Genomic DNA, 26,980 nt, shown 5'->3' with positions numbered 1-26,980 from the left:
CATGTGTCAATACCCATGATGCAATGCGATGTCAACGCAATTATCATGCAGAGCTTGCAATACACATCGGGACCGTTATGACTTCATAACAGTCATCGATCGTCCCTTAGGTCCACATCGCATTACATTTTCATAATTTTAATCGACGTTAATTACTTAAAACGTAACCGTGTTCATATAGCTCTCATAGACTTGTAAATCAATTAGTGTATTGGAATTAAGTATATTATGTTCGTTAATATTACCGACAATGCGTTTACTGAAGCATTGCTTCTATAATTAGTTATACATATAAAATCAAGAGATTAAATAATTATGCTCCTTTCTAGCTATTATAGACTAGTGATATGTATATGTATTTAACGAAGATTTACGGTGGTTTAATTTAAGGCGGTGCTCAGAAAATTAAGATTTTTATCATAATTAAAAAGGACATATGTATATATATATACATGTAGGGCCTACTGTACATGTATTGATGCTGCATGTACGACATTGTTTAATTAGAAGTATAAGGATACAATTTTAATCAAATCAAGTTTATCATTGTAAGTGGAAGAAAAATAACCTTACATATAGCTTTTAATCCTGTAACATATAACGTTGATATAATTACGATTTATCCTTTAATTGTAATTAATATATAATTATTTAAATAAATAGTGTAAGTAATTAAAATTATAAAACTTCGAAGAAAAACAAAGGATCTATCAATCACCCACATTTACTTTTATGTAGATCCAAATGACTTAGAATGATACGTACAGAAGTGGGCGTCCGATCTCTCTGTAATCTTCAGGGTGAGTAACGTAATTTCATGAAATAAATTAAAAATCAATGACTATCCCTGCACTCCGGACTCGGCGTTTTATCCGCCCTATGAATGGACGCCTATATGGACAGATACGGACATGATCCGAATACAAAAACGATATATCGTATCCATTATACGATTTTCCTAATTACATTTTTATGTACCTCGTTTTTGTTTTGTTTTATTTTGTTTTATTGTTTTTTTTTTTTTTTTTTTTTTTTATATTTATTTGTGCATATAGAGCTACTTTAACAATAAACTATCTTCTATCTTGCATTGTCATAACATATTTTATATTCAATATGGGGTGAAATAATAATATATATATTGGATTGTTTTGTAAACTTGAATACGGACGTAACAGTAGGACACGCTTGTCCCTTCTGAACAACCATACCGTGTGGTCATCGTGTAGTAGTTCCGTTTAGATTGAACAGTCCTACTGTCTCTATACTTGTATTTCGGATAGCTGTTCGAGAAGCATAGCAATTTTCACAATCCGAATCGTCAGTTTTTATTACTATAAACGGTAGGATTTCTGAGTCAGTTACATTGAATTAACCGTGTTTGCTTCAAGAAAGCAGATACAGGAACAGTGATATTTTCGATATTTTTTATGTATTCTTACATAACCAATACATATGTACTGGGAAATTCTGCCATCGACATTACTGTACGAATACTGCAGAATTCCCAACTTGCTTCCTCTATGTTCCTATAAAAAGACATAATTGATGGCAGTTTCAAAACTACCATTCTCATAGGTCACTTCAAACATTCCCTGTTAAATGCCCCGGAAACTACTTATTTATACTGTACTGGAGAAATACTGGAAAATTCCAACACTTTTGGTACAAAACATATTAACATGTCTTAGAAATTCTTCATTACATTATGCTGAACATGACAATTGTAATTCTACAGAAATTACATCTTAAAAAATCATTTTTAACGTGACTGGTCGTAATTACATTTTCTTACCCATAGCATAGCCCATCGCACTTATCACATAAAATGTTTTTAGTGTGTTCTCGACTGTTAAGAAGGAAAATGTATTTTCATGTACATATTATATTTGTTTTCGTGAAAAGCAGAGTAATTTGTAGGGTAGTGAATGTAAAAATCATCTTCGAGCTTCTTTGTATCTGGAACATTCTAAAATGAACTTGCTTTCGTAATTTGACTTCATTACACGCCATTGTGAAGACCGGACACAACAATGTATTTTGTTAACTAGGTGACAGGCAAGGGAACCGCAACCCATATGTAGTTCATCGTGATATTTCTTCATTACAAACTACAAGGTTTAATGAATAAGTTAACAACAGAAACAGAAGGGTTTGATCCGAGTGCATTGTTTCACGCTATTGCACTTAGGAGAGTTCGACGGTGCCTGGGTCCGGCACCATAAAACTATTCTCAGACAGATTTTTTACTCAAGTATATGATTTTCCATATGCTTGAATAAAAAAAATTGTCTGAGAAAGTTTTATGGTGCCGGGCCCGGGTTGCAGGTAAGATAGGTATATTGGTGTAATATTTTCTGAGTAGAAGTATTTTATTTTCTAATTTCTCTACAATTATGGGTAATAAGAAGATCGTTGTACCCAAATTGATATCCTAATTGAGAAGACATCTTAAACTGATTTTTTGTATAAAGTTTACCTCATTTATCTACGGTGGCTGATTTATGCCATTTCGTCTTTTCGTCTTTTCGCCCCGAAAAGACGAAAATTAACCAACCTTAAATTTCGTCTTTTCGTCTTTTCGGGGCGAAAAGACGAAAATTAACAAACTTTAAATTTCGTGTTTTCGTCTTTTCGGGGCGAAAAGACGAAAATTAACAAACCTTAAATTTCGTCTTTTCGGGGCGAAAAGACAAAAATTAACAAACCTTAAATTTCGTCTTTTCGTCTTTTCGCCTTTTCGCTCCGAAAAATTACAAATTACAGATATACTTTATCATCTTTCATATACGACGGAGATTATAATGTAATTTCTAATGTACAATTATGATGAAGACCATGTCATGTATGTAGTCAAAATGTCTTTTCAAATAATACACAGTACATTGTACCTACTGATTGACTGTTATAATTAACTGTATTTGAGCAATTTCTTGGTACAAGTCCTTCCTTTAAACTCAAAGTCTTCAGGAGTTGTCTTTCATAAAAATATTTTGTTAACAAGTTGATCCGTGGTTCAAACGCTTTCAAATATTACCCGCCGACAACTTTTTTTTTTCAAGTTGTGTAGGGGAGGCAACTCCTGTAAGTACTATGTTTTGCATCTTAAGTTCATTATGACCTAACATATACACGGCAATGTTTTGATAATCGTTATTGCTAAATAGGACGATTAGAACACAAAAAATAAGATATTAATGAATCTAGAAAAAATGTATCAATCACGCTAAAAGATTTGCGGAATGATGAATCTGTTAGTGGCACGTGGAATATGTACGGTGGCTGATTTCTGCCATTTCGTCTTTTCGCCCCGAAAAGACGAGAATTAAGAAACCTTAATTTTCGTCTTTTCGCCCCGAAAAGACGAAATTTAACAAATTTAAATTTCGTCTTTTCGCGGCGAAAAGACGAAAGTGATACACGCTAATTAGCGACTTTGATTCTCGTCTTTTCGCCTTCAAAATTCTCGTCTTTTCGGGACGAAAAGACGAAATTTAACAAACCTTAATTTTCGTCTTTTCGTCTTTTCGCCCCGAAAAGACGAAAATTAACAAACCTTGATTTTCGTCTTTTCGTCTTTTCGCCTTCCGGTCTGGTGTGGAAGTCATTTTGAAATCTTTTTATCTTAATATTGACTTAATTGTTGAATATGGAAGCATCAAAGAAGTTTATGATAACAATCGATTTATTAAATTGATAGTATTACAAGTATCTTCATCAATAACTAAGATTAGAAGTTTTAAAACAGAAGTCAACATGTTTGTTTACAGCAGTTACGTAGATTTCTCACACGTGGCATATGCCACGTGCCACTAACAGATTCATCATTCCGCAAATCCTTTAGTGTGATTGATCCATTTTTTAAAATTCATTAATATCTTATTTTTTTGTGTTCTTATCGCCCTCTTTAGCAATAACGCTTATCAAAACATTGCCGTGTATATTTAGGACCATAATGAACTTAAGATGCTAAACAAGCACTTAGAGGAGTTGCCTCCCCTACACAACTTTAAAAAAAAAAGTTGTCGGCGGGTAATATTTGAAAGCGTTTGAACCACGGATAAACTTGTTAACAAAATAATTTATGAAAGACAACTTGTGAAGACTTTGAGTTTAAAGGAAGGACTTGTACCAAGAAATTGCTCAAATACAGTTAATTAGAACAGTCAACCAGTAGGTACAATATACTGTGCATTATTTGAAAAGACATTTTGACTACATACACGACATGGTCTTCATCATAATTGTACATTAGAAATTACATTATAATCTTCGTCGTATATGATAGATGACAAAGTATATCTGTAATTTGTATTTTTTCGGGGCGAAAAGACGAAAATTAAGGTTGTTAATTTTCGTCTTTTCGGGGCGAAAAGACGAAAAGACGAAAAGACGAGATTTTTGAAGGCGAAAAGACGAAAATTAAAGGCGCTAATTAGAGTGCTTCAATTTCGTCTTTTCGTGTTCGACTTTTCGTTCTTTTCGCCGCGAAAAGACGAAATTTAAATTTGTTAATTTTCGTCTTTTCGGGGCGAAAAGACGAAAAAACGAGAATTAAGATATTTAATTTTCGTCTTTTCGGGGCGAAAAGACGAAAAAACGAAATGGCATAAATCAGCCACCGTATATATGCCTCGTGTGAGAAATCTACGTAAATGCTGTAAACATATATGTTGACTCATGTTTTAAAACTTCTAATCTTAGTAATTGATGAAGATACTTGTAATACTAATTTAATAAATCGATTGTTATCATAAACTACTTTGATGCTTAAGTCAATATTAAGATAAAAAGATTTCAAAATGACTTCTACACCGGACCGGAAGACGAAAAGTAAGGTTTGTTAAATTTCGTCTTTTCGGGGCGAAAAGACGAAAATTATGTTTGTTAATTTGAAAAGACGAAAAATAAGGTTTGCTAATTTTCGTCTTTCCGGGGCGAAAAGACAAAAAGACGAAAATTAAGGTTTGTTAATTTTCGTCTTTTCGGGACGAAAAGACGAAAAGACGAAAAATCAGGTTTGTTAATTTTTGAAGGCGAAAAGACGAGAATCAAAGTCGCTAATTAGCGTGTATCACTTTCGTCTTACGTGTTTAAGTTTTCGTCTATTCGTCTTTTCGCCGCAATATATATATTGATTTTGCTTGCAGTTATGCGGGTTTTTTTTTTCTTGCTGGGTATCAATTTGGTTACAACCGGAAGTTTCTACATTGCTAGCTGGGTATCAATTTGGTTACAACCGGAAGTTTCTACATTACTAGCTGGGTATCAATTTGGTTCCAACCGGAAGTTTCTAGATTGCTATCATTCGTCCTACCAGAAAATATACACATTGTCATTAAAAATCAAAGTTTCAAAATAAAGTTTGTAAGTAAGAACATGGAAAAAAGTGGAAATTGCCAAGTAACAAATATTGTATGAAATATGCGTATATTGGTATCAATTTGGGTACAATGACGCTAGCCCATCCTACACACATCCTCGATATTCCAGGGGTTCCTATCACCTACGATCTTTATAGATCGTAAGTGATCGGAACCCCTGGAGTATCGAGGATGTCCTACACAATGAAATGATATTCCCCTTTAATTCACTGCTTACATTGTCTGCTTTAATTATCTGTGTCATTAGCAGGGTTAACGAAGCCCAAACGATCTTAAATCAAGATATTTACAATTTATTACCTTTGGTCATCTTGCTAGAGTATGAGATATTATTTGAATTGCATGTGTTTTGTTGAAAATAAATTGTTCAGGTGCACTTGTCCGATGTTTTGGTGCATATTACATAAGAATAGTAAGGTGGCTGGGAAAGGGACATGATAAATAAAAAGTTATTTCGTGTGAATGCAACTATTAAATGCGAACGTTATACTTTTGCGTGTGAATGCAAAAATACATCATTGAGTAATTTACTAATGATCTATTATGGCCTTGTTGAGAGGGCACTATTGCATCATAGGATAGTCGAGGGATTGAATGGTGCCAGAGACGAATTATTACATTCACATGCAAAAGTATTGGTTCACACCCAAAAGTATTACGTTCGCACGCGTAAGTATTACCTTCGCACGCAAAAGGCTATGGCAAGCAAACATGACATTTGTTCAAAGAGCAAAGTCGATCCATAATTTCACTGCATATATATAAGATATCTTGATTGAAGTATAAGATATCTTATATAGTATATGAGATATCTCATATATTATATAAGATATCTTATTTAACATATAAGATATCTTGCTGTAAAGTATACTACTACTCGTTCAGCCAGACTCTTGTTGGCTTCGCATGCTACGCCAGTATCACAGGGACTTGTAACGTAGGTTGTGAGAAAGTCTGTTGTGTATACATGTGTACTAGGCCTATATACTATATAAAAGGACAAGGGAACCAACGGCTCGCTTGGAAGAGGTACACCTGCCTCTACAAAAGTCGCCGGTATTCCGTCAAACATGGATAAATATGTATATATTTAATACTAATATATTCTAAAATAAATTTCCGATACGGAAAACACAACTTCAGACACGAAATAATATATTAACATACCTTTATTTCATTATGAACGTGGAAAATGCAGTCAGATATCCTCACTGTCGTTATGCCTGTCCATACTCCAACAATGTTAGAGGTATAGCACGACGAGACACTTTTGGAACATTACGTCGTGTCTAACCTCTAACTTCCGATAGGCCATTTACCCGATGCTGAGGGTAACATTTTCAAAGTTTGGATTGTGACAATATAAAACGTTTAAATCATATTTAAATCGTCATCAATGTCAAATACCTACCTCTTTTTCATCAATCAACAATTTTTTTGACAAAATCAGCCGTAAAATCCATTTAAAACAAATATTTACATCTCCTAACGTAAACTTTCATGACCCAGACAAAACTTCATGATGAAAGCGATCCGCCCGGTAAATAGAAAAAACGAATTGCAAAGTCCCCAAAACGCTTGATCTGCCTTTACTTTTACTTGCATTCTGCCCGCTTGAATTCACGTTCCGTTTTTTGTAGTAACCAGCCGCCATATTTAAAACTAGGTCAAAATGTTACAGAAGGGATTCATCATATCTAATCTGCTAAAATACTATTTTATGATGCCACAAATTATGGGTTTCCTAGATAAATGGGATAATTAATACCTAAACTGTAAGTACACATCAATGTTATCACTGTTAGAGCAAGAAATATTGATATTATTGCACTTTTCCTTCCGCTTTCATCTGACGTCGAAAGCTGCATCAAAGAAATAGGCCTTCGGAAATGAGAGTCGACAGTCAGCAAAATAACAACCGATAAAAAAACGGCTGACCAGTCGACTCTCATGTTATGGGAGTAGCCTGTCCAGTGAAATCTAGGTCAAAGGCACTCATATTCTCTTGTAACAAATTTTGTATGCATTCATTTCACTTTCTGGTGATATTTTCCCATTGCAAATACAAATAGGCTATCTCCGATAACGCTTTCATTAATCCAATCCAACAACTATAAGCGAGGAATCACACTTTTTTTATCCAGCACTCGACTCTTGTTCGTATAATCCGCCATATTGTAATTGATGATGGGTACCTTTTTAGTGTACTCGCCCTTACCCGCTACTGCACTGAAATTCTGTACCCAGACTCTGTATAAATTAAGTTCCATGGTTAAGGTTCTTAGAAGTACCTTTATTTGAAATTCACGTATCATTAATTGAAGAATCTAACTTAAGTCGAGACTCTAATCTTTACTTTACCGTTACCACATTAATATTGTAGCTTTTAGTATACAGGCACTGTGTATATGGGGTTTCCAGTTCGGGTCCGGGTATGGGGTACACAATATCCACTCAAACGTGTTTAACCTAGATTTCAGTGGACAAGCAAAATTTCCACGTTCATAGTGAAATAAAGGTATGTTAATATATTATATCGTGATTGAAGTTGTGTTTTCTATGTCGAAAATTTATTTAAGAATGAATTGGTATTATATGTACATATTTATCCATGTTTGACGGAATACGGGCGACTTTTGTAGAGGCAGGTGTACCTCTTCCAAGCGAGTCGTTGGTTGGTCTTGTCCTTTTATATATTATATAGTGCACATGTATACACAACAGACTTTCTCACAACCTACGTTACAAGTCCCTGTGGCCAGTATCAAGCGTTTGGTTGAGCTACACAAAAGTATGCATGTATAGATAGGTCACCATTATAGCCAATATATTTATTGTCGCCATGTTCGAATTGACAACTAAAGTGATGGGAATTAACTGCTTCTATGTTTTCAATACATCGTTGAATTCAACCAAACAGCAGAATTCTCCCTTTCAGTGCCATCTGTCATTGCGATTGATTCTAAAATGTGTTCCGAAGTGCTCCGAATGATGCTCGAGGGAGAAATTAGTTTCTGGTTTTAAATGCTACGAAATCTCATTCTATATACAATGGCGTAATGGGTGGGGTGGGGTGGGGTGGGGCGGCAAAGGTCCTCAATATTTTGTACATCCCCCCCCGCACCTACAGGAGAAGATTAACCATATATACTTCATATACTGTTTCATATATCATTAATATAATCCTTGTACACATTTATAGACAGTGGGGTCGCTAAAAGGATATTAACGAATACACAAACTGGCCGAATTAGCGTGTGAGCGCCAAAGGCGCGAGATTTTGGTGTTTGGAGTCATCCCGGGAAAAATATTACGATTAAGAATGGCTGAGATGACTTTTACAGTATTTTGATGATTTTGCGAGCGCCCGAAAGCGCGAGATTTAGGTGTTTTGGGGGTCCGAGGATCTCCCCCGGGAAAAAATACTAAGTTACGATTTAGAATGGCTGAAATGACTTTTACAGTATTTTGATAATTTTGCGAGCGCCCGAAGGCGCGATATTTTGGTGTTTTGTGGGTCCGAGGGTCTCTCCCGGGAAAAAATATTGCGATTTAGAATGGCTAAGATGAGTGTTACGATGCATTTTGATGAATTTACGAGCGCCCAAAGGCGCGAGATTTTGGTGTTTTGGGGGTCCGGGGATCTTCCCGGGAAAAATATTGCGATTTAGAGTGTTACGATGCATTTTGATGAATTTGCGAGCGCCCGTTCTTAACATGATATTTTTTCGATTTAAAATTACCTGCATTTAGAAATGATAATTGTGATAATTGTGTCGTCATATCATTATGCAAACCTGCTCGATCTGAAGATATCGGCTTCACACCACATATTCAAATTTTCACTTTTACACAAGGAAATACTGTTTCAGTTTAAGCCACTTAAAGATAGGCGATTTTGTGGGTAACCTGACATGTTCCCAATAGCCAGAATGTGATTCAGGAACATATTAAATGTCATTAGAACATGTCAGACCCCTTTTCTTACAACCTCGCTCTCATACTACACTGCAGAGCAGAATTAAATCGAAATCACACGTTTCCGATTTTGTTCATACGTATAAATTGAGGTTGTGAAAAAGGTGTTTATGAATAAATGATTTATTTCAATGCATCATGTTTCTGTTAAACATGAATAAACAAAACGTGAACCACCTGACCAGACCACGGCCGCTCGTGTATGGCTTCATCGCTGGTAGATCACCGCAGGCCACAGCATTGTTGGGGAAATAAATCATATGAATGATTACCAACACTTTTATCTAAAAAAGTACTTGTTTAAGATATATATATTTCGTTATTTAATATGTACATGTTGTTTTAATGGAATGCCCTTGTATCAACTACTGTGTTACACGTACACGTACATGTATGGCTGCCGATCTCGAAAAATAATATATGGTGAAATCGTTCAGTTTTCATGCTGCATATTTCATTTTTAATATTTCATTTTCAGCCGCTTTTATGCCATGGACTGCTGTGTTAAGTCTCCAATTGAAATGGTATTAATTTTATATAATTTGAATACATATTAGGTAGACTTCATTTAAATTGATATAAATTACAGATCGTAGTACTGTACGTAAATGCCGACCAGGATACATTGCGCACGGCTTCGAGAATCCTAAATACTCAAAGTTTTGTTTAAAAATATGATATAATGAACCTACAAACTGACTCATTTGTATGTTATAAACTAAATCCCAAAATTGATGACAAAAATATTAACCAGAATACGGAATTTTATGACACTGAAAACGGGCGAAATTCGGGTTCTCGGTTGTACTGTAATGGCTGCCGTGGGCTTGGGGGTAATCTACGAAAGCAAATGTTTAATTTTGTACTAATCACACATCGTAAGGTGTTTTATCAAGAAACCCTTCGAAAACAGTAATTGCTTATAATTATATTTTGGGTGACTTTGAATTTAATATGTAATTTCAAATTGATATTTGCAATATATCTGTCAATGTTTATACGTAATGGCGACCGTGTTTTCTCGTGGCGGTCGAAAATGGAGTATAAACAGAGTAAAATATATGAATACCATATGTTTAAAATTGTAAATTATTGTAAAATATTTTTATTTACACTTTTCGAAATGTAAATAACGCAATAGTTCTCGGATTGTCGTACTATTTATTACAATAAAATGTAAACAAACATCGCAAGCGGCTGTGTTCCCTCAATGTTTATGTGTACAGATATAGGAGTTGTACCTTTGAGCGCCCGGATGTTCATTTGTGTGACGTCATCGCCATCTTTTCTGAAATCTCCTATAATGATGTTACGGAAGATTTCTACAAAAGCACTGCGCATGTCATCACATGTATCAGATTCAACAGACCCAAATGGCCGTTGAAACTACGGACCGGATTTCTCACTAGTACATATATAAACTGTCATACTTTTTATGTTGACGAGAAGGATCCAGTACTTTACCAGCTGTAAAGATACAAAGTTTATTTTCACACGTTTTTAAAAAGCATTATTTTGACTGGAGTTCTTCTATAATCAAAGTGTAATGCTACATATTCTTTAGGTGCCGTAACCAGTTTTGACCCCTGAATATTAAAATAGTTAATTGTCAAGTGTTACAATCAAAGAAAGAAACTTAACTAATACATACACTTGTATTAAAATAAACTTTTACAAAAACATGTGCATGTACACAAATCATGTAAACATATAATCAAAACATATAACAATATATAAATTTACTAGGCCGGGGATGACAATGCGAGATCTTTTTAATCCTTAAAGATATTTTCAATTGCACAAGATAAGCTGATAAGTTTGATATCAACATACGCCACCAATCGATCGCGAGACCAACTAGTTATTATTGCGTGATTTGTATGGGGGTCCACTCCTGATGTAAATCTATACTTATAATGAAAATAATGCTCTCGGCAAAATCTATTACTTACCCAACTTACGACAAGAAAAGAAACCCTTGTTCATCTCCACAAATACCTGTGTATGGTACGCACACTAAAACATTTAGTGTTCATTTAACACTCAAGATACTCTCTTACTCTAAAGTTCTCAGCCAACGATACAAGCACGATCTCACATTAATTCTCTGACATTACAACAACTATTTGATAATTAGGACCAATAAAGGATATGTAAACTAAAGTAAGAAAACATTCAGGGAAGATCCTCAGTTAGAAAGTTATCGCTTTCGAATTTAAAAGCACAACAAAAATGATATATCTTAAAGTATTGTTCCTTTGTCAATCGATGGACTTCTCTATTCATGACTCAAGCTGTTTCGTTACCCATTGTTTCAAGATCTGAAAAAGACATATACAGGTTACTGAAATATAGCAAAGAAACATTTTCCAGAAGACAATAAAATTTAACTTATTTTTCATTCATGTCATATGCAAAAATGTTTATCCTCCTAATGTTATAGGCAATATATTCACACAAATGTACGATACTGATCCTCGCTTCAGTAACCTAACATTTTATACTGATCCTCGCTTCAGTAACCTAACATTTTATACTGATCCTCGCTTCAGTAACCTAACATTTTACACTGATCCTCGCTTCAGTAACCTAACATTTTACACTGATCCTCGCTTCAGTAACCTAACATTTTACACTGATCCTCGCTTCAGTAACCTAACATTTTACACTGATCCTCGCTTCAGTAACCTAACATTTTACACTGATCCTCGCTTCAGTAACCTAACATTTTACACTGATCCTCGCCTTCAGTAACCTAACATTTTACACTGATCCTCGCTTCAGTAACCTAACATTTTACACTGATCCTCGCTTCAGTAACCTAACATTTTTCACTGATCCCCGCTTCAGTAACCTAACATTTTACACTGATCCTCGCTTCAGTAACCTAACATTTTACACTGATCCTCGCTTCAGTAACCTAACATTTTATACTGATCCTCGCTTCAGTAACCTAACATTTTACACTGATCCTCGCTTCAGTAACCTAACATTTTACACTGATCCTCGCTTCAGTAACCTAACATTTTACACTGATCCTCGCTTCAGTAACCTAACATTTTACACTGATCCTCGCTTCAGTAACCTAACATTTTACACTAATCCTCGCTTCAGTAACCTAACATTTTACACTGATCCTCGCTTCAGTAACCTAACATTTTACACTGATCCTCGCTTCAGTAACCTAACATTTTTCACTGATCCCCGCTTCAGTAACCTAACATTTTACACTGATCCTCGCTTCAGTAACCTAACATTTTACACTGATCCTCGCTTCAGTAACCTAACATTTTAACTGATCCTCGCTTCATAACCTAACATTTTACACTGATCCTCGCTTCAGTAACCTAACATTTTACACTGATCCTCGCTTCAGTAACCTAACATTTTACACTGATCCTCGCTTCAGTAACCTAACATTTTATACTGATCCTCGCTTCAGTAACCTAACATTTTACACTGATCCTCGCTTCAGTAACCTAACATTTTACACTGATCCTCGCTTCAGTAACCTAACATTTTACACTGATCCTCGCTTCAGTAACCTAACATTTTACACTGATCCTCGCTTCAGTAACCTAACATTTTACACTGATCCTCGCTTCAGTAACCTAACATTTTATACTGATCCTCGCTTCAGTAACCTAACATTTTATACTGATCCTCGCTTCAGTAACCTAACATTTTACACTGATCCTCGCTTCAGTAACCTAACATTTTACACTGATCCTCGCTTCAGTAACCTAACATTTTATACTGATCCTCGCTTCAGTAACCTAACATTTTATACTGATCCTCGCTTCAGTAACCTAACATTTTACACTGATCCTCGCTTCAGTAACCTAACATTTTACACTGATCCTCGCTTCAGTAACCTAACATTTTATACTGATCCTCGCTTCAGTAACCTAACATTTTATACTGATCCTCGCTTCAGTAACCTAACATTTTACACTGATCCTCGCTTCAGTAACCTAACATTTTATACTGATCCTCGCTTCAGTAACCTAACATTTTATACTGATCCTCGCTTCAGTAACCTAACATTTTATACTGATCCTCGCTTCAGTAACCTAACATTTTATACTGATCCTCGCTTCAGTAACCTAACATTTTAATTGCTGTTATGTGGCATTTTCATGATTATGTAAATCATATGACTGTACAGTCTGGCATAAAAATAGAACGTAAAATAGTTTAAAGTGAATAGTCGGGCAAAGAAAGGCTTAAGTCGGTTTAAATGGTGTTAATATATCCAGTTTAATTTCTTATGAAATAGAAAAATAAAATATCCTGACAAAATCGCTCTGCACGCGAAGAAATTAATTTATAGTAAAGGAATCCTAAAACGTCCTCCCGGCTGCCTATATCCGTGTTGACATTCCCATGCAGCCTCGCTTTCAGAATTTATTTTTAGAACAGTGTTAAATTTATATGGGGCTGTCCATAATTTCAATGGTCTAAACTGGACAAAGTAAGCACAATTTGATCGTCATTTTGATATGTAAGGACTTTTGGAAGGCCAATGAACGCATTTATACTTGTTTTCATTGCCCGACTATGCACTTTAAATACCTGCGTGAATGGAACAATATAGCCAACAGTTTAACTACTAATTATTGTATCCAAACAGAATCTGCCATACTACATCATTGTCTCATTCAAATCATCTTGACAGCATCATTTCCTTAACTCCATCATTGTCTTACCTGTATGCCCTCATACACAGGTGTACAGTATTCCTTGACGAAGTTCCCGGGTAGTGTTACGTCCAGTCCAAGAGCCCGACTGGCTTCCAGAGCACGTGTCCCATCAAATGGAACAAAACACAAGCGTGTTGTTAGTTCGTCCACCGGACGTAAAAAAGCTGGCCCTCCAGCCATCAGCTACAACAGATTGAACAAAAGACACATAACATATCGACACCTAAAACGTCTGTTCTAAATCAGACTACACAATACGAAAATATACTGTCTTAGGGACACATCAATGTCATTGATCCTAATTGTTCCGACAGGATTTTAACCTCTGAATAGGGGAAAATCAAAGTCATTAGGTAACATCAATGTCCACATTCTTTTTGAAGTACACGATCTATCTAAATTCAACATAAATTAAACTAAACAAGTTTACCACATTTTTGCTCCTTCTGCAAATCGGATTCTACAAGCGAATATTGATTAAGAGACAATTTTTCAAAGATTTCACTTTAATGAACTAATTAACACCTCTGTACAATACAAGAAAATATTCCATTGCTTCATACTGGTTGCAGTGTAATAAATGAAAGTGTGGATATGCTTCTGAATGCCTTAGATGTATGATGTTTAAAGGGAAAAACTAAAGTTGACGCTGGTAAAAGTTAATGACCACGATTTTCATTTACCAACAAAGAAACTATTTGGTCACCAAATAGACAACTGAAAGCTAAAGTTAAACTAAACAGTTAAAGTTTAACAATAACAACTACAGTTTCTCTATTAATCTATATGAAATCTTACCGCCACAGAAGTTTCAGCAAAGATGGCGTCACACATTTGTTGACATGTTTCGATACCTCTCGTTTTAAGCTTATCTTTAACAACACCAAAATCGGGGAAAATGTAATAACCAGCTGTTGGCTGTACTACTTTCACTCCCACAGAGACAAGTTCTCTACAAAATAATATTCAACTACGTAATTGATGCTTGAAATTGAATGCCGCATTTTGCTTTTAGATATGATAGGTATTAGATTTATTTCCATGTATGTAATCGATTATAGCATATTTTCGTATGTAGCAAACGTTTAGGCGGTGATAGTAAGAATGCAATGTCGTCGTGGTTACCAAAAGTGTACATGTACGTAACAACATACCATAACAGTGTGAAAGTAACACCTGTCATAAGAAGTTGTCGATAACACATAAAGTTGGCAGTCTTGCTTACAACAGAATAAGCCATATGATTGGCTTAACCAGCAGATTTTAGTATAGATAATGGGTCATATAGTTCGAAATTCGAATATGGATATTATAGATTCCCTAACTAATACCAACAGATGATTGACCTTTTGAAACATTTTATAAAATAATTTCACATATCATCTTACATTGTAGATAAAATCTGAGACAATAAAGAGGAAACGCATCCATCAAAACACTGGAAGAACACGGGACAAGGTAAGTGGGATAAATCATATACCGTTGAGAGTAGCTTCCAACCACTCCCATAATTCTTGAGCAATGCTTGATATACTCATCGCAGGCAGCTAGATCCGTAAACAACTACAACACACATGTCGTTTTACTAGATACGTGAGTAGTAATGGATCTTTGTCATCAGATGTGTAAACAATCTGTACTACATTCATAGATAACTGTACATTACAAAACTTTAAACAAAATAATAATGAAAAGATTCTCCAACAATTGAAGCACAGTACATGTTCTATTAGCTGCCTCAAATGAGAAATCTTAGTCTCTCAAGATGTTTTTTTTAACTCTTACTTAAAAATACCTAGTAACATTAATCCAGAAATTTCGGTTATCAAATATTTCGATTTTATTTGTTATTCACACAGCACACGATTTCAAGAACTACTGGGTAATTCTTTACTTCAAAAATTCTTATTATATACACAGGAATACAAAAATTATAAATCAAAAAGATCACAACGGTTTTTAGCATGCAGTCAATTTTGATACCAAATGATGAAAATATGAAGTAAAATTTACATGGGATACTGCATACTGCATGGGAGCTGGCGCACAGGAGTAGGTGTGACTGGCAGCGCTCTGGACCGCCTTCTTCAGGGGAGATAACTGGGGCGGGTAAATGTGGTAACCAATCTGTAAACAGATAAAAAAACCCACTATGTCTGATGATCGAAGTAAAACAATATTTTTGGCACGAAAAATTCAAACGGATTTAAATATTCCACTATGTTTATGAACAAATAATCTATCATTAAAGTTCTATACCAGGGTAACTGTAATTAATTGTTGTATAGAGGCAAAAATGAAAAATAAGAGTTAGTATAAATTATTTAAATTTTGAAATATATAAAATATCATATTTACAAGAATCCTCAGTTTGCAATCCTACTCCATCATGTACAGCTAACTTACCCGCCATCCTCCTGCACTAGCCCATTTTGACAGCCCTGTACATAAAATGGTCCCTTCTGGGTAAACCTGTAATATGAAAATCATTTTACTTTAATGTCTTACGCTTCTCCTTGTTTTGGAATTTGATTGGGAAAAATCATAGGGCAATTACAACAATGTTTTTATTTTAAATAAGCTATTGTTTACTCACGATGATTTTCGTTTTTATCTATAAATAGGATTTTTCGTCTTCAATATACTAAAGGGAAATACTTTATGATGCTATCCAATCATTCATACATTATAATTTCAAGGTTCTAATGATGTATTAGTATTCATCTTTTAAAAAAAGGATTTTGATATGTAGAAGATTGATAATACATGTAGATTTAAAACAAAATCAATAAGTAGAATCACCTATGTACAAACTATCTTCCAAACGCCTCAATAAAAGTATCACTTTACTCAAACAGACTGTTCCAACCAAAAATTAATATGCCTTACTAATAAAAACTAGGTAATACATAAAAACATTGTCCCGAACATATAAATAAAAGTGATTGTGTCATTATATACACATTCCCTGTTGCTTAATATCTAATACGTAATTGAATAAGAAGATAAAACAAAATCCGGGAAATGACCTCATGCAACAAACCGAAAAACACAACACGTTTTAATTAAAACAAGAAAAACTACTGCTAAAAGCTGAGTTTTTTCACATAGGGATTGGATTTCGTTTTTATGTTAACCATGCTTGTATGGAGCAATTCCTCTAAGAATATATTCTATGGGGCGCGTTAGCGCCCCATATTGAATATATTCTTAGAGGAATTGCTCCATACAAGCATGGTTAACATAAAAACGAAATCCAATCCCTATATTTACACTCACACGACTTTTTATTTATATTTTATGCAATAAAATCGTCATTTGAAAGTGCCGTAATTATTCAATAAAAGTCGGTCAAAAGTGGGAGGAGCTTACTCATTTGAACAGCGAATGGTGACGCTTCACGTAAGGTAGGATTATTCATCCGCGACGACAAAAAAGTTCAATATTTTAGTGTAAAATAAACATGACAAACAAAGTAAATTTCAGAGATAATTTTATTTAATCAGATCAGAAATTTAAATATATATTCAATTTTGCTAAAAGTTAATATATAGCGTAATAACATAAAGAATTTGTACACGGCCACATGTGTGAACTCGGTGACCGTTATTGTGCAGCGAGGCGAAGCTGATGCACGCATACACACTTTAGTTTGCCGAAGTTGGCAAACACCGATTTTCAAGTAGCTCAATGTGTTTGAGATGTCGTCTGACTTGACGGTATTACATCCTTGGGGGCCATGTGATTATATAATCTACGCTTAGATCCATATCGCCATCGATAGATGAAACAAATTCACTTGTGTTCGATGGATACAATGTATTTGTGGTGACGCGGAACTGTCAACACGTGGATTATTAGCGGTGCATGTTTTATAATACACATGATTAAATACTCAAAGAACAAAGACAAGAGGATATGTTTATAACTGACCTCTATCAGAGGGTCTCACACCCGTCCACCCCAAAGGCTCGATCGTAGGACGAACATAGGCACAGAGGTAATGTTTACATTTGACACCCATCATTTTTAACAAAAATGAAAGCACGTCGCCCCGGTCGGGATATTTTTTCGTTTCTTTATAACAATTGTTAATTTAAAAATTGTTTGAATCATATATAAATATAAAACATGTATATATTGTTTACATTTTTCCAAAATTCTATGAAAAACAACAATATACACGTAATGTTGCGTCAAAATGTAAACAAAGCCATGTGTTTCTTTTTTAAAAAAGTAGTCCTTTTACGTTGCACAGAACATTTCCTTACGCAAGTTCAAAGTTCAATGTTACCATGCAGTTATGGTAAACAAAATCGGCTAGTATTAGCGTATAGTGACCAAGCCTAGCAAGTGTAAATATAAATATATGACTGAAATCGATACTTGATATTGTTTCTAGATATAAGTACATATAACTGAACTATATTTAGGATGTGTTCCATTTGGAGAATCCTAATGTCCTGAAAATCAGGCATGCTTCAAAGCCCTGTTTCTAAATACATATGCAACTTATCTTTACAAAAGATGAAATGCAAATTGAATATGTATCTACATATGTATTTATAAAATACATGTATAAGGAAAACTTCCCGATTCAAACACTCGGTAGAATGTTTCTTTTTACAATTATTTTCCAAAAGTGTTCCAACTAGCTAACAATAAAGGACCGAAACTTACCTGTGCCATACACACGTGACTCTGATCATAATGTAATCGGCCGTAGATCTCATCACTCAACACCAAAATATTGTATTCACGGAAAACCTCACTGTAAATAAATAAAAACTACTTTTACATGATTCAAACTCCGCAGAAGTTATGCGAAGACCACTCGAGGCCAATGGGAGACCGATTATAAAACGTATAAAAACAAGGAACAAAAACGTCAATGCAAGAAACCAGGTGAGTATTGATTTTGTCAAGTATGAAGTGTACCTTCCTCTCACGTCACGAGCAGCGATGTCGTCAATGGACATTAATTTCTAATCCTTGGTCCCAGGTATAGTCGCAAGCACATGGGACCGAGGAAGTATAAAGTCGACTGTACGTCCTAATATCATTGTATGTAATTTAGACTGCAATATACTTTTGTAACAGGAGAGGAGAAAATGTAGCGGCCAGACCGGGATTCGAACCCGGGACCCTCCGAGCACTAGTCGAGTGCTCTACCGACTGAACTACCTGGTCACCGATGATCGACCAAATCCAATCCCGCCACACTTTTAATTAACCCAAATAAAACGTAGACATTACCGATGTCACATTCATCTGTTGTAAACTCTGGTCCAGATATTATGTATATTGATAAATTACAGAAACAGAAATAATCACAGGGTGCACATACCCTGTAATATTTAACTGTATCAGCAAAATTGCATACCTATTCACTGCACCTTGGGGATTAGTAAACCGAAAAGATACTTACGATAGATAACCCCTTCTTAACCGAATTATTTCTTTTAAAGAATCTAAAAACCGAATTATTATCGTTAATAAGCCAAACAATCTGTTAATAATATGAGATTTTAGCACACCTGTGCAGAAGTACCATGGGCGTGTTGATGTAAAAGACGGGCAATGTTTTGGCGATTCCAGAAAAGAAATCAAGGGTGGTTCGTAGCATATTAAAATGTTCTAAAACCTCCACGTGAACACTTTTGCCGATGAGAATGGTGGTGGAAGTCTTGAGCATAGAGATGCACATTGTACATGTATATGAAATATGGTTGTGCGTCCCTGCTTAGTCATCAGGAACTTGACAAATTTCAATATCCATCAAATAAGTGAAGTAACTTGTTTCGAAGCCTACCCTAGATTTAGGCCTTCAATGTTTTCTACAATCTGTTTAAAATACAGATCCACATAACCACTACGTTCAATAGAAGTTCTGACAACATCCCATTAGGGGTCATGTTCGGATGACATTTTTGCCACGTGTACTTCAGATCAAATGCATTTTCTACACATTGTTATGTCAATTGTTAACTCCATTTCGTCCCAGTATATATATATACATTTAGTTTTGTTGTGCTCTTAGGGCAAGATGACTATATACCCAAAAATAATTCTGACAGTTTTTTTTCAATCTATTTCGTCCCCAGTCAAGATTCTGGCAGCAGCAATTTGATTGGCCATTTCCAAAGGTCACCAGAACGTGACCCCTAATGGGATGTTGTCAGATCCTCCTATCAACGAAGTGATAATAAGGACCTGTATTTTAATCAGATTGTGTTTTCTAGTAATTATTGCAATCATAACCCAACGTTATGCATGATTCTAACCTTTACATTGTTCATGGTTATTCAATTTCGGTGTTACCTGAGCGCTTTCAGTTCTTTCCGACTATAACCGGTTCCAGCTGAAAATAGACTTGCATGATAACACACCAATCCAATCAGAAATCACTTATAACCAACGACTATGTAAACACACGTGTCTAATCCAATGTACACAACACAACATATAAGTTATTTATATAAGTTATGAAGTTTATTGAATCTCTTATATGTAAATAGTAATACTAAATACGGGTATATATTCTAAAACATATGACATAACCGTTCAATAATTATGCCCACAAAAGACCAAGACAATGCTAATTTTATTATTTAAACTTTGTCAGACTATTAAGTTATATCTATCATATCCATAAAAGCCCTTTGTTATACAAATCTTTCCCGAGGAAACGTGAAAGATTCGTATAAACTAAATCTATGTTTGTAAATATCAATGCCTCTAACCTCATTTGAAACTAGATTTACAATCAGATGACGTGCGACCAGTTGAGATACTGGATAGTGTACACTTGAAGATCAAACTAACTGAGTTGGACAAGAATCATTTTAGTAGTTAATGAGAAATATAATGATATTGAACATAGATAGGATTATCATAGAAAATATTATATCTCTTGGTAACAAAATTTTATGAAACTCAAAAGAGAAGAGAAATTAATGTTTAAATGATGAAGCTCTTTTTCTCTCTGAAAACAGGGGAAGAAGTCTGAGCGAGGTTATAACTATCAGTATACTTACTTGGGTTGTCAGGGTTATTGAAGATCAACAATCTGTTCTTTTTCATTGTGTTGTTTTCCATCAGCTGTTTAAGTGAAGGAGGATAAACACATTCAATGTCTCTATTGTAAAGGGTTTAAAAGTTTTAATATATATCGATGATGGCTTTTGAGCAACTCCAATAAGTCTATATCTTTACAACCGAACATCGAAGATGAATATATTAAATACATAATACATTTGTTAAAATATCAGCAAAACAGTCGTTAAAATCCTAGTAAACTAGTAAACATAGTTGCTGAAAATAATACAGTCGCCAAAATTTCAAGAAGAAAATAAACGGTTGCTTAAGTACAAGATGGAAACAAAACAGACACTAATGTAATGTTAAACGAGTTTATCCAACTTCGAAAGTGAACTCTACAAGGCAAACCTTTTCTGTGAAATGCTCCGCAGCGGAATGAGTCCGAAAATGAAAAATTTTGTGGGTTTTGTTTTCAAAATGTAGAGAGAAAGCGATAGCCGAAATGTAGGACGATAAACTTATCTGGCTTTAATCTGATAAACGTCACGGCCTAAACGTTCTATCATCATTTATGATCATTTTATTACGGTATTTTCTATATGTTGTCAAATGAACTGTAACAACAACATTACATTAACAGTAAATAACATTATATTTGATGTTTAACATTACATTAACAGTAAATAACATTAATACTTGATGTTTAACATTACATTAACAGTAAATAACATTAATACTTGATGTTTAACATTACATTAACAGTAAATAACATTAATACTTGATGTTTAACATTACATTAACAGTAAATAACATTAATACTTGATGTTTAACATTACATTAACAGTAAATAACATTAATACTTGATGTTTAACATTACATTAACAATAAATAAAATCAATTTGTTCGTCTGTTTATGTTTTATATTAATGTTTATAATACTCTAATAGGATACTATCTTAGTGTATCTGTAGGTAAATAATGGTTTTAATAGCGTACCTGGTGGACTAGAGTTGGCGTGATCTTCCATTCGTTTTCTAGATTGGTGTCTATTACGAAGGCCTTGTGATGGGCTAACTTGGTCTGAGGCCTGTACGTCGTCCAGGAGGGTGAAATCACAATCACGTCTGCAAGGAAGAGACTTCTTATAATATCAACAAGTCGAGGTATAAAATCGCAGGTTATCTGATCAGGTACTAATGATGTAAGGGGAAACTCATCCAGGCAGACAATGGTTCATCTTAATGAATTAGCTCAATTTTTAAATATTCCATTAATTGCCGTCGTTAGTTTTTTTAATACTTTTAGTGCAGACGTGATAAACATGGTGAATCTGCAAAATACATGACCAGTTTATAAATAGTCCCCAGTGATTTCTATCAACTGTCCACCAGTTACATACAATGAATTTATCTGTTTGCAATTTTACAAGCACTCTGAGTTATGTATTTGATGCATCTGACAACGTATGAATGTTACAAAGGTTACTACTTAAGATGAACTTCGTATAGATTGATATGATATGTGATAGGTGTGTTCTATTGGTCAAGTACTCCTTTCAAGTGTTTCTCATGAAATACCCTCTCACTTGTTGTGATCGTTACCAGGGATGAGGATAATTCCGCCATGGGTACTTACCTCCGTTACCAGGGATGAGGATAATTACGCCATGGGTACTTACCTCCGTTACCAGGGATGAGGATAATTACGCCATGGGTACTTACCTCCGTTACCAGGGATGGGGATAATTACGCCATGGGTACTTACCTCCGTTACCAGGGATGGGGATAATTACGCCATGGGTACTTACCCGTTACCAGGGATGGGATAATTACGCATGGGTACTTACCTCCGTACCAGGGATGGGGATAATTACGCCATGGGTACTTACCTCCGTTACCAGGGATGGGGATAATTACGCCATGGGTACTTACCTCCGTTACCAGGATGGGATACCCAGGGTATGGGATGGGATAATTACGCCATGGGTACTTACCTCGTTACAGGATGGGATAATACGCCATGGGTACTGGGGATAATTACGCCATGGGTACTTACCTCCGTTACCAGGGATGAGGATAATTACGCCATGGGTACTAACTCCGTTACCAGGGATGAGGATAATTACGCCATGGGTACTTACCTCCGTTACCAGGGATGGGGATAATGACGCCATGGGTACTTACCTCCGTTACCAGGGATGAGGATAATTACGCCATGGGTTCTTACCTCCGTTACCAGGGATGGGGATAATTACGCCATGAGTACTTACCTCCATTACCAGGGATGGGGATAATTACGCCATGGGTACTTACCTCCGTTGAATATTTGAAGGAGAAGAAATATCAGTTCCTTGCTGCCGGGACCTACAATAATGTTGTCGGGATCAACGGCAATGTCGTCATACTTGGCGTGGAACTTGCTGATACCGTCACGCAGTTCAAGCAAACCTTGAAGAAATAAAAAAATCGTTAATATATATATCATTTAATTAATATGACAACGGTAAAACGGAGCCTGATACGATGTCTCCATGCCAATATTCAGAAATACTGGCGGAAATTATGTAGGAATTAGGCCTGGGTTTAATATTTCATTCCAATGTGGGCAATATTAGGTGATCAAGGACGTTGGGACCTCTGCTTAATAACTCGTTTTAGGTTGGAAATAATGCGCAATCACTGTTAATATCTACGGTCAATGTTTCTTTCTTGATTGTAGAAGTTGGATTTCAGGCTAATGTCAACAATAATTAGGGATTATAGGGATTTGCTGTTACGATACTGGTTTTATTCTGGTCGGCAGTAACGCCGAACATTTATGGGTTAGGTTTATGTGTGTGTCACTATGGAGGATTCTTTTCACCGATAATGGATTCTGCTGGTAAGAGGCGGCGAATTAAAATCGACCTAGAAAGCTATACCATGAGACACAAGCTGTTAAAAGGACGTTGATCTAATCAATCAAGAGACACGCACTAAAAATATGATGTATCACAGGCTTCGTGACACCAGGATGAAGTTTATGTGTATTCAGAATATCCTGTACTAGCACAGGAGAACAATTATCGATTTTTTTGCAAGTGGTTTTCTATAATTTTGTATAAACCTACCGGACCATTTGTTATCTCTCGATTTTAAAACATCCCCAACATCCTTTTATTTTATCTATCGTGTCACTTTCTTAAGCGCCTGGCCAGCGATCCGTGGAGAGAGGTAACAGAGCATGAACATCTTACATATACAGATTGTCACTATTATAGCATACAGAGTTAGTACGGGTATATCCTCAGTGATCTGAACACCGTGGAGGGGGGCAATGTAGGTTAAGCAAGATAGCAAGAGCGTGTTCTGATGAAACTTGCTATTTTGGGTCTTAAGGTATACATTTAGAATGTAGGTTAACAGCTTTATCGGGATAGTTACTTCATAACCACCCTCGCAGGACACCCAATGTCTTTACTAAAAATGACACAACGCCAAAACGAATGAAACATACTTTTTATTCTTTTCATTGATTACTTTTGGCACGCGGTATTTTATACGAGGTATATGGCAAGCCAACATGGCATTTATTCGAAGAGCAATGTCGATACTTAATTTCACTGAATATATATAAAATATCTTGATTGATATATAAGATATCTCATATAGTATATGAAATATCTCATATAATATATAAGATATCTTCTTTAATATATAAAATATCTTATATACTTTATAAGATATCTTATATAATATATGAGATATTTCTTATTTTTTTAATCAATCCTATATAATATATCTTATATCGTATATAAGATATCTCATTTAAGTTATCTATATAAGATATTTTTATAATATATATATCTTATATAGATATGAGAAGATATCTTATATAATTATATAAGATATCTTATATAATTCGATTTAATACGTGTATTTAATAAATGTTAAATTGGCTTGCCATAAAGGTACATTATGAATTTATAAACATGGTTTGTCCACAGGCGTTTGGCTCTGAAGACATATTTTTTTTCTCTATTACATATATTTAGAGAGAAAAATGTCTATAGAGCCAAACGCCTGTGGTTTGTCTGTGTATCCACGACAAATAGTTTAAGTGGATACTAAGAGTAGTTTAAATGCTCTAGACATACATACTTTAGTAAAGGAAAATAACCTCAGTTTAATCAAGTAAAAATAAATGAATGCCTTAGTTATTGATTGAATTTACATGGAATTTCTCCATTTCATCAGAGCATATGGTTTAAGGAATAATGAGCCTGGCGTCATACAAAAATCCGTCATAACGCATGGGCACGTTAGAATTATTTACGGTAATTGATTAGGTTACGTGCAGGGTAAAGCGATAAAACATGAATTAACATTGATTCACAGAGCAAGGAACCAGTAGTAAGATACAGCTAGCTAGATCTATTTATAAAAAAACCACGCACGCCTTAACACACATGTATACCCACCAGCAACAGGGAGGTAGGCGTTTTGGTGAGCATGTTCTTTTAGTGCTTGTGTTGCTATCTCCACCACTGGAAATGGCGACTGTCCAAAAGCGAAATGATAAACCTTTTGTCCTTGGTCTATTAACTTCCGGATTTTCTCGTTAAAGGAAAGGTTGGATGCCGGAGCATATCCCTCCAAATCTGTCCGCACCAAGCCTTCACCCACAGAACCGTCGGACATCTTGACGTTTCTCCCTCAGACTGTGTGCTAGCTGCGATACAGATAACGGACAAGCAATGATCGAACCATATACGTCAGGCAGAGCCACCCACCCTCATGTGTTGACATATAGAGGCACTTCAAATACAAAGGACGCGATAACCCGAATCGACACCATTTTACTGTAAATACAGAAAGGAATGCACCGCTACCCGTATACCTAAAGCTAATACACATAGGGATAAATACACGCACAGGGATGTGACACTACCAATTTACTATAAGTTATACACACAGGGATGTGACACTACCAATTTACTATAAGTTGTACACACATGGATGTGACGCTACCTCTTTTACCATATATTCATTCATTGATGTGACGCTATACCCTCTAAATACAGAGACGTGACGCTACCTCTTTACCGTAAATACACGAATGTGACGCTACCTCTAAGCACATATATTGACACTGTCCCTTTTACCGTTAAAGTTGTATGGTCTATCACACAGGGACCTGGCACGAAAATTTTTAACCAATAGTATACATATAGTATATTATAGTATCAAGGGTATGAACTCGGCGGTCGAGAAAAACGGACCTATTTTTTTAAAACCGTGATTATTTTGATAAATGGGTTCTATACAACATAGACGGATATCTTACCTTAAAGAGAAATAATTTATCTTTCCATTGAGTGCTTGATGAACAAAATTGGCCAAGTATTGACGAAGTTATGGCTTGATGAATCGGGAAATTTACGAAAAATATGCTAGGTAGACATTTCCCTGTCCGGTCGAACTGTCGTCTCGGCTCTAATGGGTACATCAAAAACCAAGCCAAAATCACAAAATCTACGCTTGTGGTGGTAAACAGTACCCATAACTGTGTTCATCCACAATCTCCTTTGGAGGTGTCATGACCCTTACTTTGTAGAAACTCCATTTAAACATCGTGTAGCTCACTTACTTTTACCGTCACCGCCATGTTCATTTTTTCTCTCGGAACGCTTCTCGAGTTTACGGACAAGCACAACATAACATAATTTGCATAATGTAGTCACGATATGTAAAGTCGAGAAGCGTTCCGAGAGAAAAATGAACATGGCGGTGACGGTTAAAGTACATGTAAGTGAGCTACACGATGTTTAGGCCTAAATGGAGTTTCTACAAAGTACGGGTCATGACACCTCCAAAGGAGATTGTGGATGAACAC

At 35.4% G+C, this 26,980-nt stretch overlaps 1 protein-coding gene across 2 annotated transcripts; it reads right to left on the bottom strand.

The window, feature by feature from the left end:
- Positions 1 to 10,503: 10,503 nt before the first annotated feature.
- Positions 10,504 to 25,952, bottom strand: LOC138320942 (aspartate aminotransferase-like). 2 transcript variants are annotated; one of them, XM_069264266.1, is made up of 12 exons: positions 25,566 to 25,950; positions 23,419 to 23,553; positions 22,103 to 22,230; positions 21,103 to 21,166; positions 20,387 to 20,426; positions 18,746 to 18,836; positions 16,472 to 16,537; positions 16,079 to 16,192; positions 15,546 to 15,628; positions 14,864 to 15,017; positions 14,072 to 14,248; positions 10,504 to 11,683 (listed from the first exon to the last, which is right to left on the bottom strand). In XM_069264266.1, exons 1-12 carry the CDS (start codon positions 25,783 to 25,785, stop codon positions 11,645 to 11,647), a joined length of 1,311 nt encoding a protein of 436 aa, XP_069120367.1. In that variant the 5' UTR covers positions 25,786 to 25,950; the 3' UTR covers positions 10,504 to 11,644. The 2 variants fall into 2 exon arrangements, with proteins under 2 accessions (XP_069120367.1, XP_069120368.1); XM_069264267.1 differs by lacking the exons at positions 14,864 to 15,017; positions 15,546 to 15,628 and having other exon boundaries at positions 25,566 to 25,952.
- Positions 25,953 to 26,980: the final 1,028 nt, after the last annotated feature.

Source organism: Argopecten irradians, chromosome 4 (assembly GCF_041381155.1).
Source record: "Argopecten irradians isolate NY chromosome 4, Ai_NY, whole genome shotgun sequence".
NCBI lineage: Eukaryota > Metazoa > Mollusca > Bivalvia > Pectinida > Pectinidae > Argopecten > Argopecten irradians.
The sequence above is the reverse complement of the archived record's forward strand: the minus strand, read 5'-3'. Positions and strand labels throughout refer to the sequence as shown.

What these genes read in the sequence shown, in the direction of transcription:
- LOC138320942 (XM_069264266.1), bottom strand. Translation starts at nt 25,785, where the DNA reads ATGTCCGACGGTTCTGTGGGTGAAGGCTTGGTGCGGACAGATTTGGAG. An exon ending in CAATAACCCTGACAACCCAA is followed by an intron (nt 20,427 to 21,102) that starts GTAAGTATACTG and finishes GTCTATTTTCAG; the next exon opens with CTGGAACCGGTTATAGTCGG. An exon ending in CTAGTGCAGGAGGATGGCGG is followed by an intron (nt 16,193 to 16,471) that starts GTAAGTTAGCTG and finishes ATCTGTTTACAG; the next exon opens with ATTGGTTACCACATTTACCC.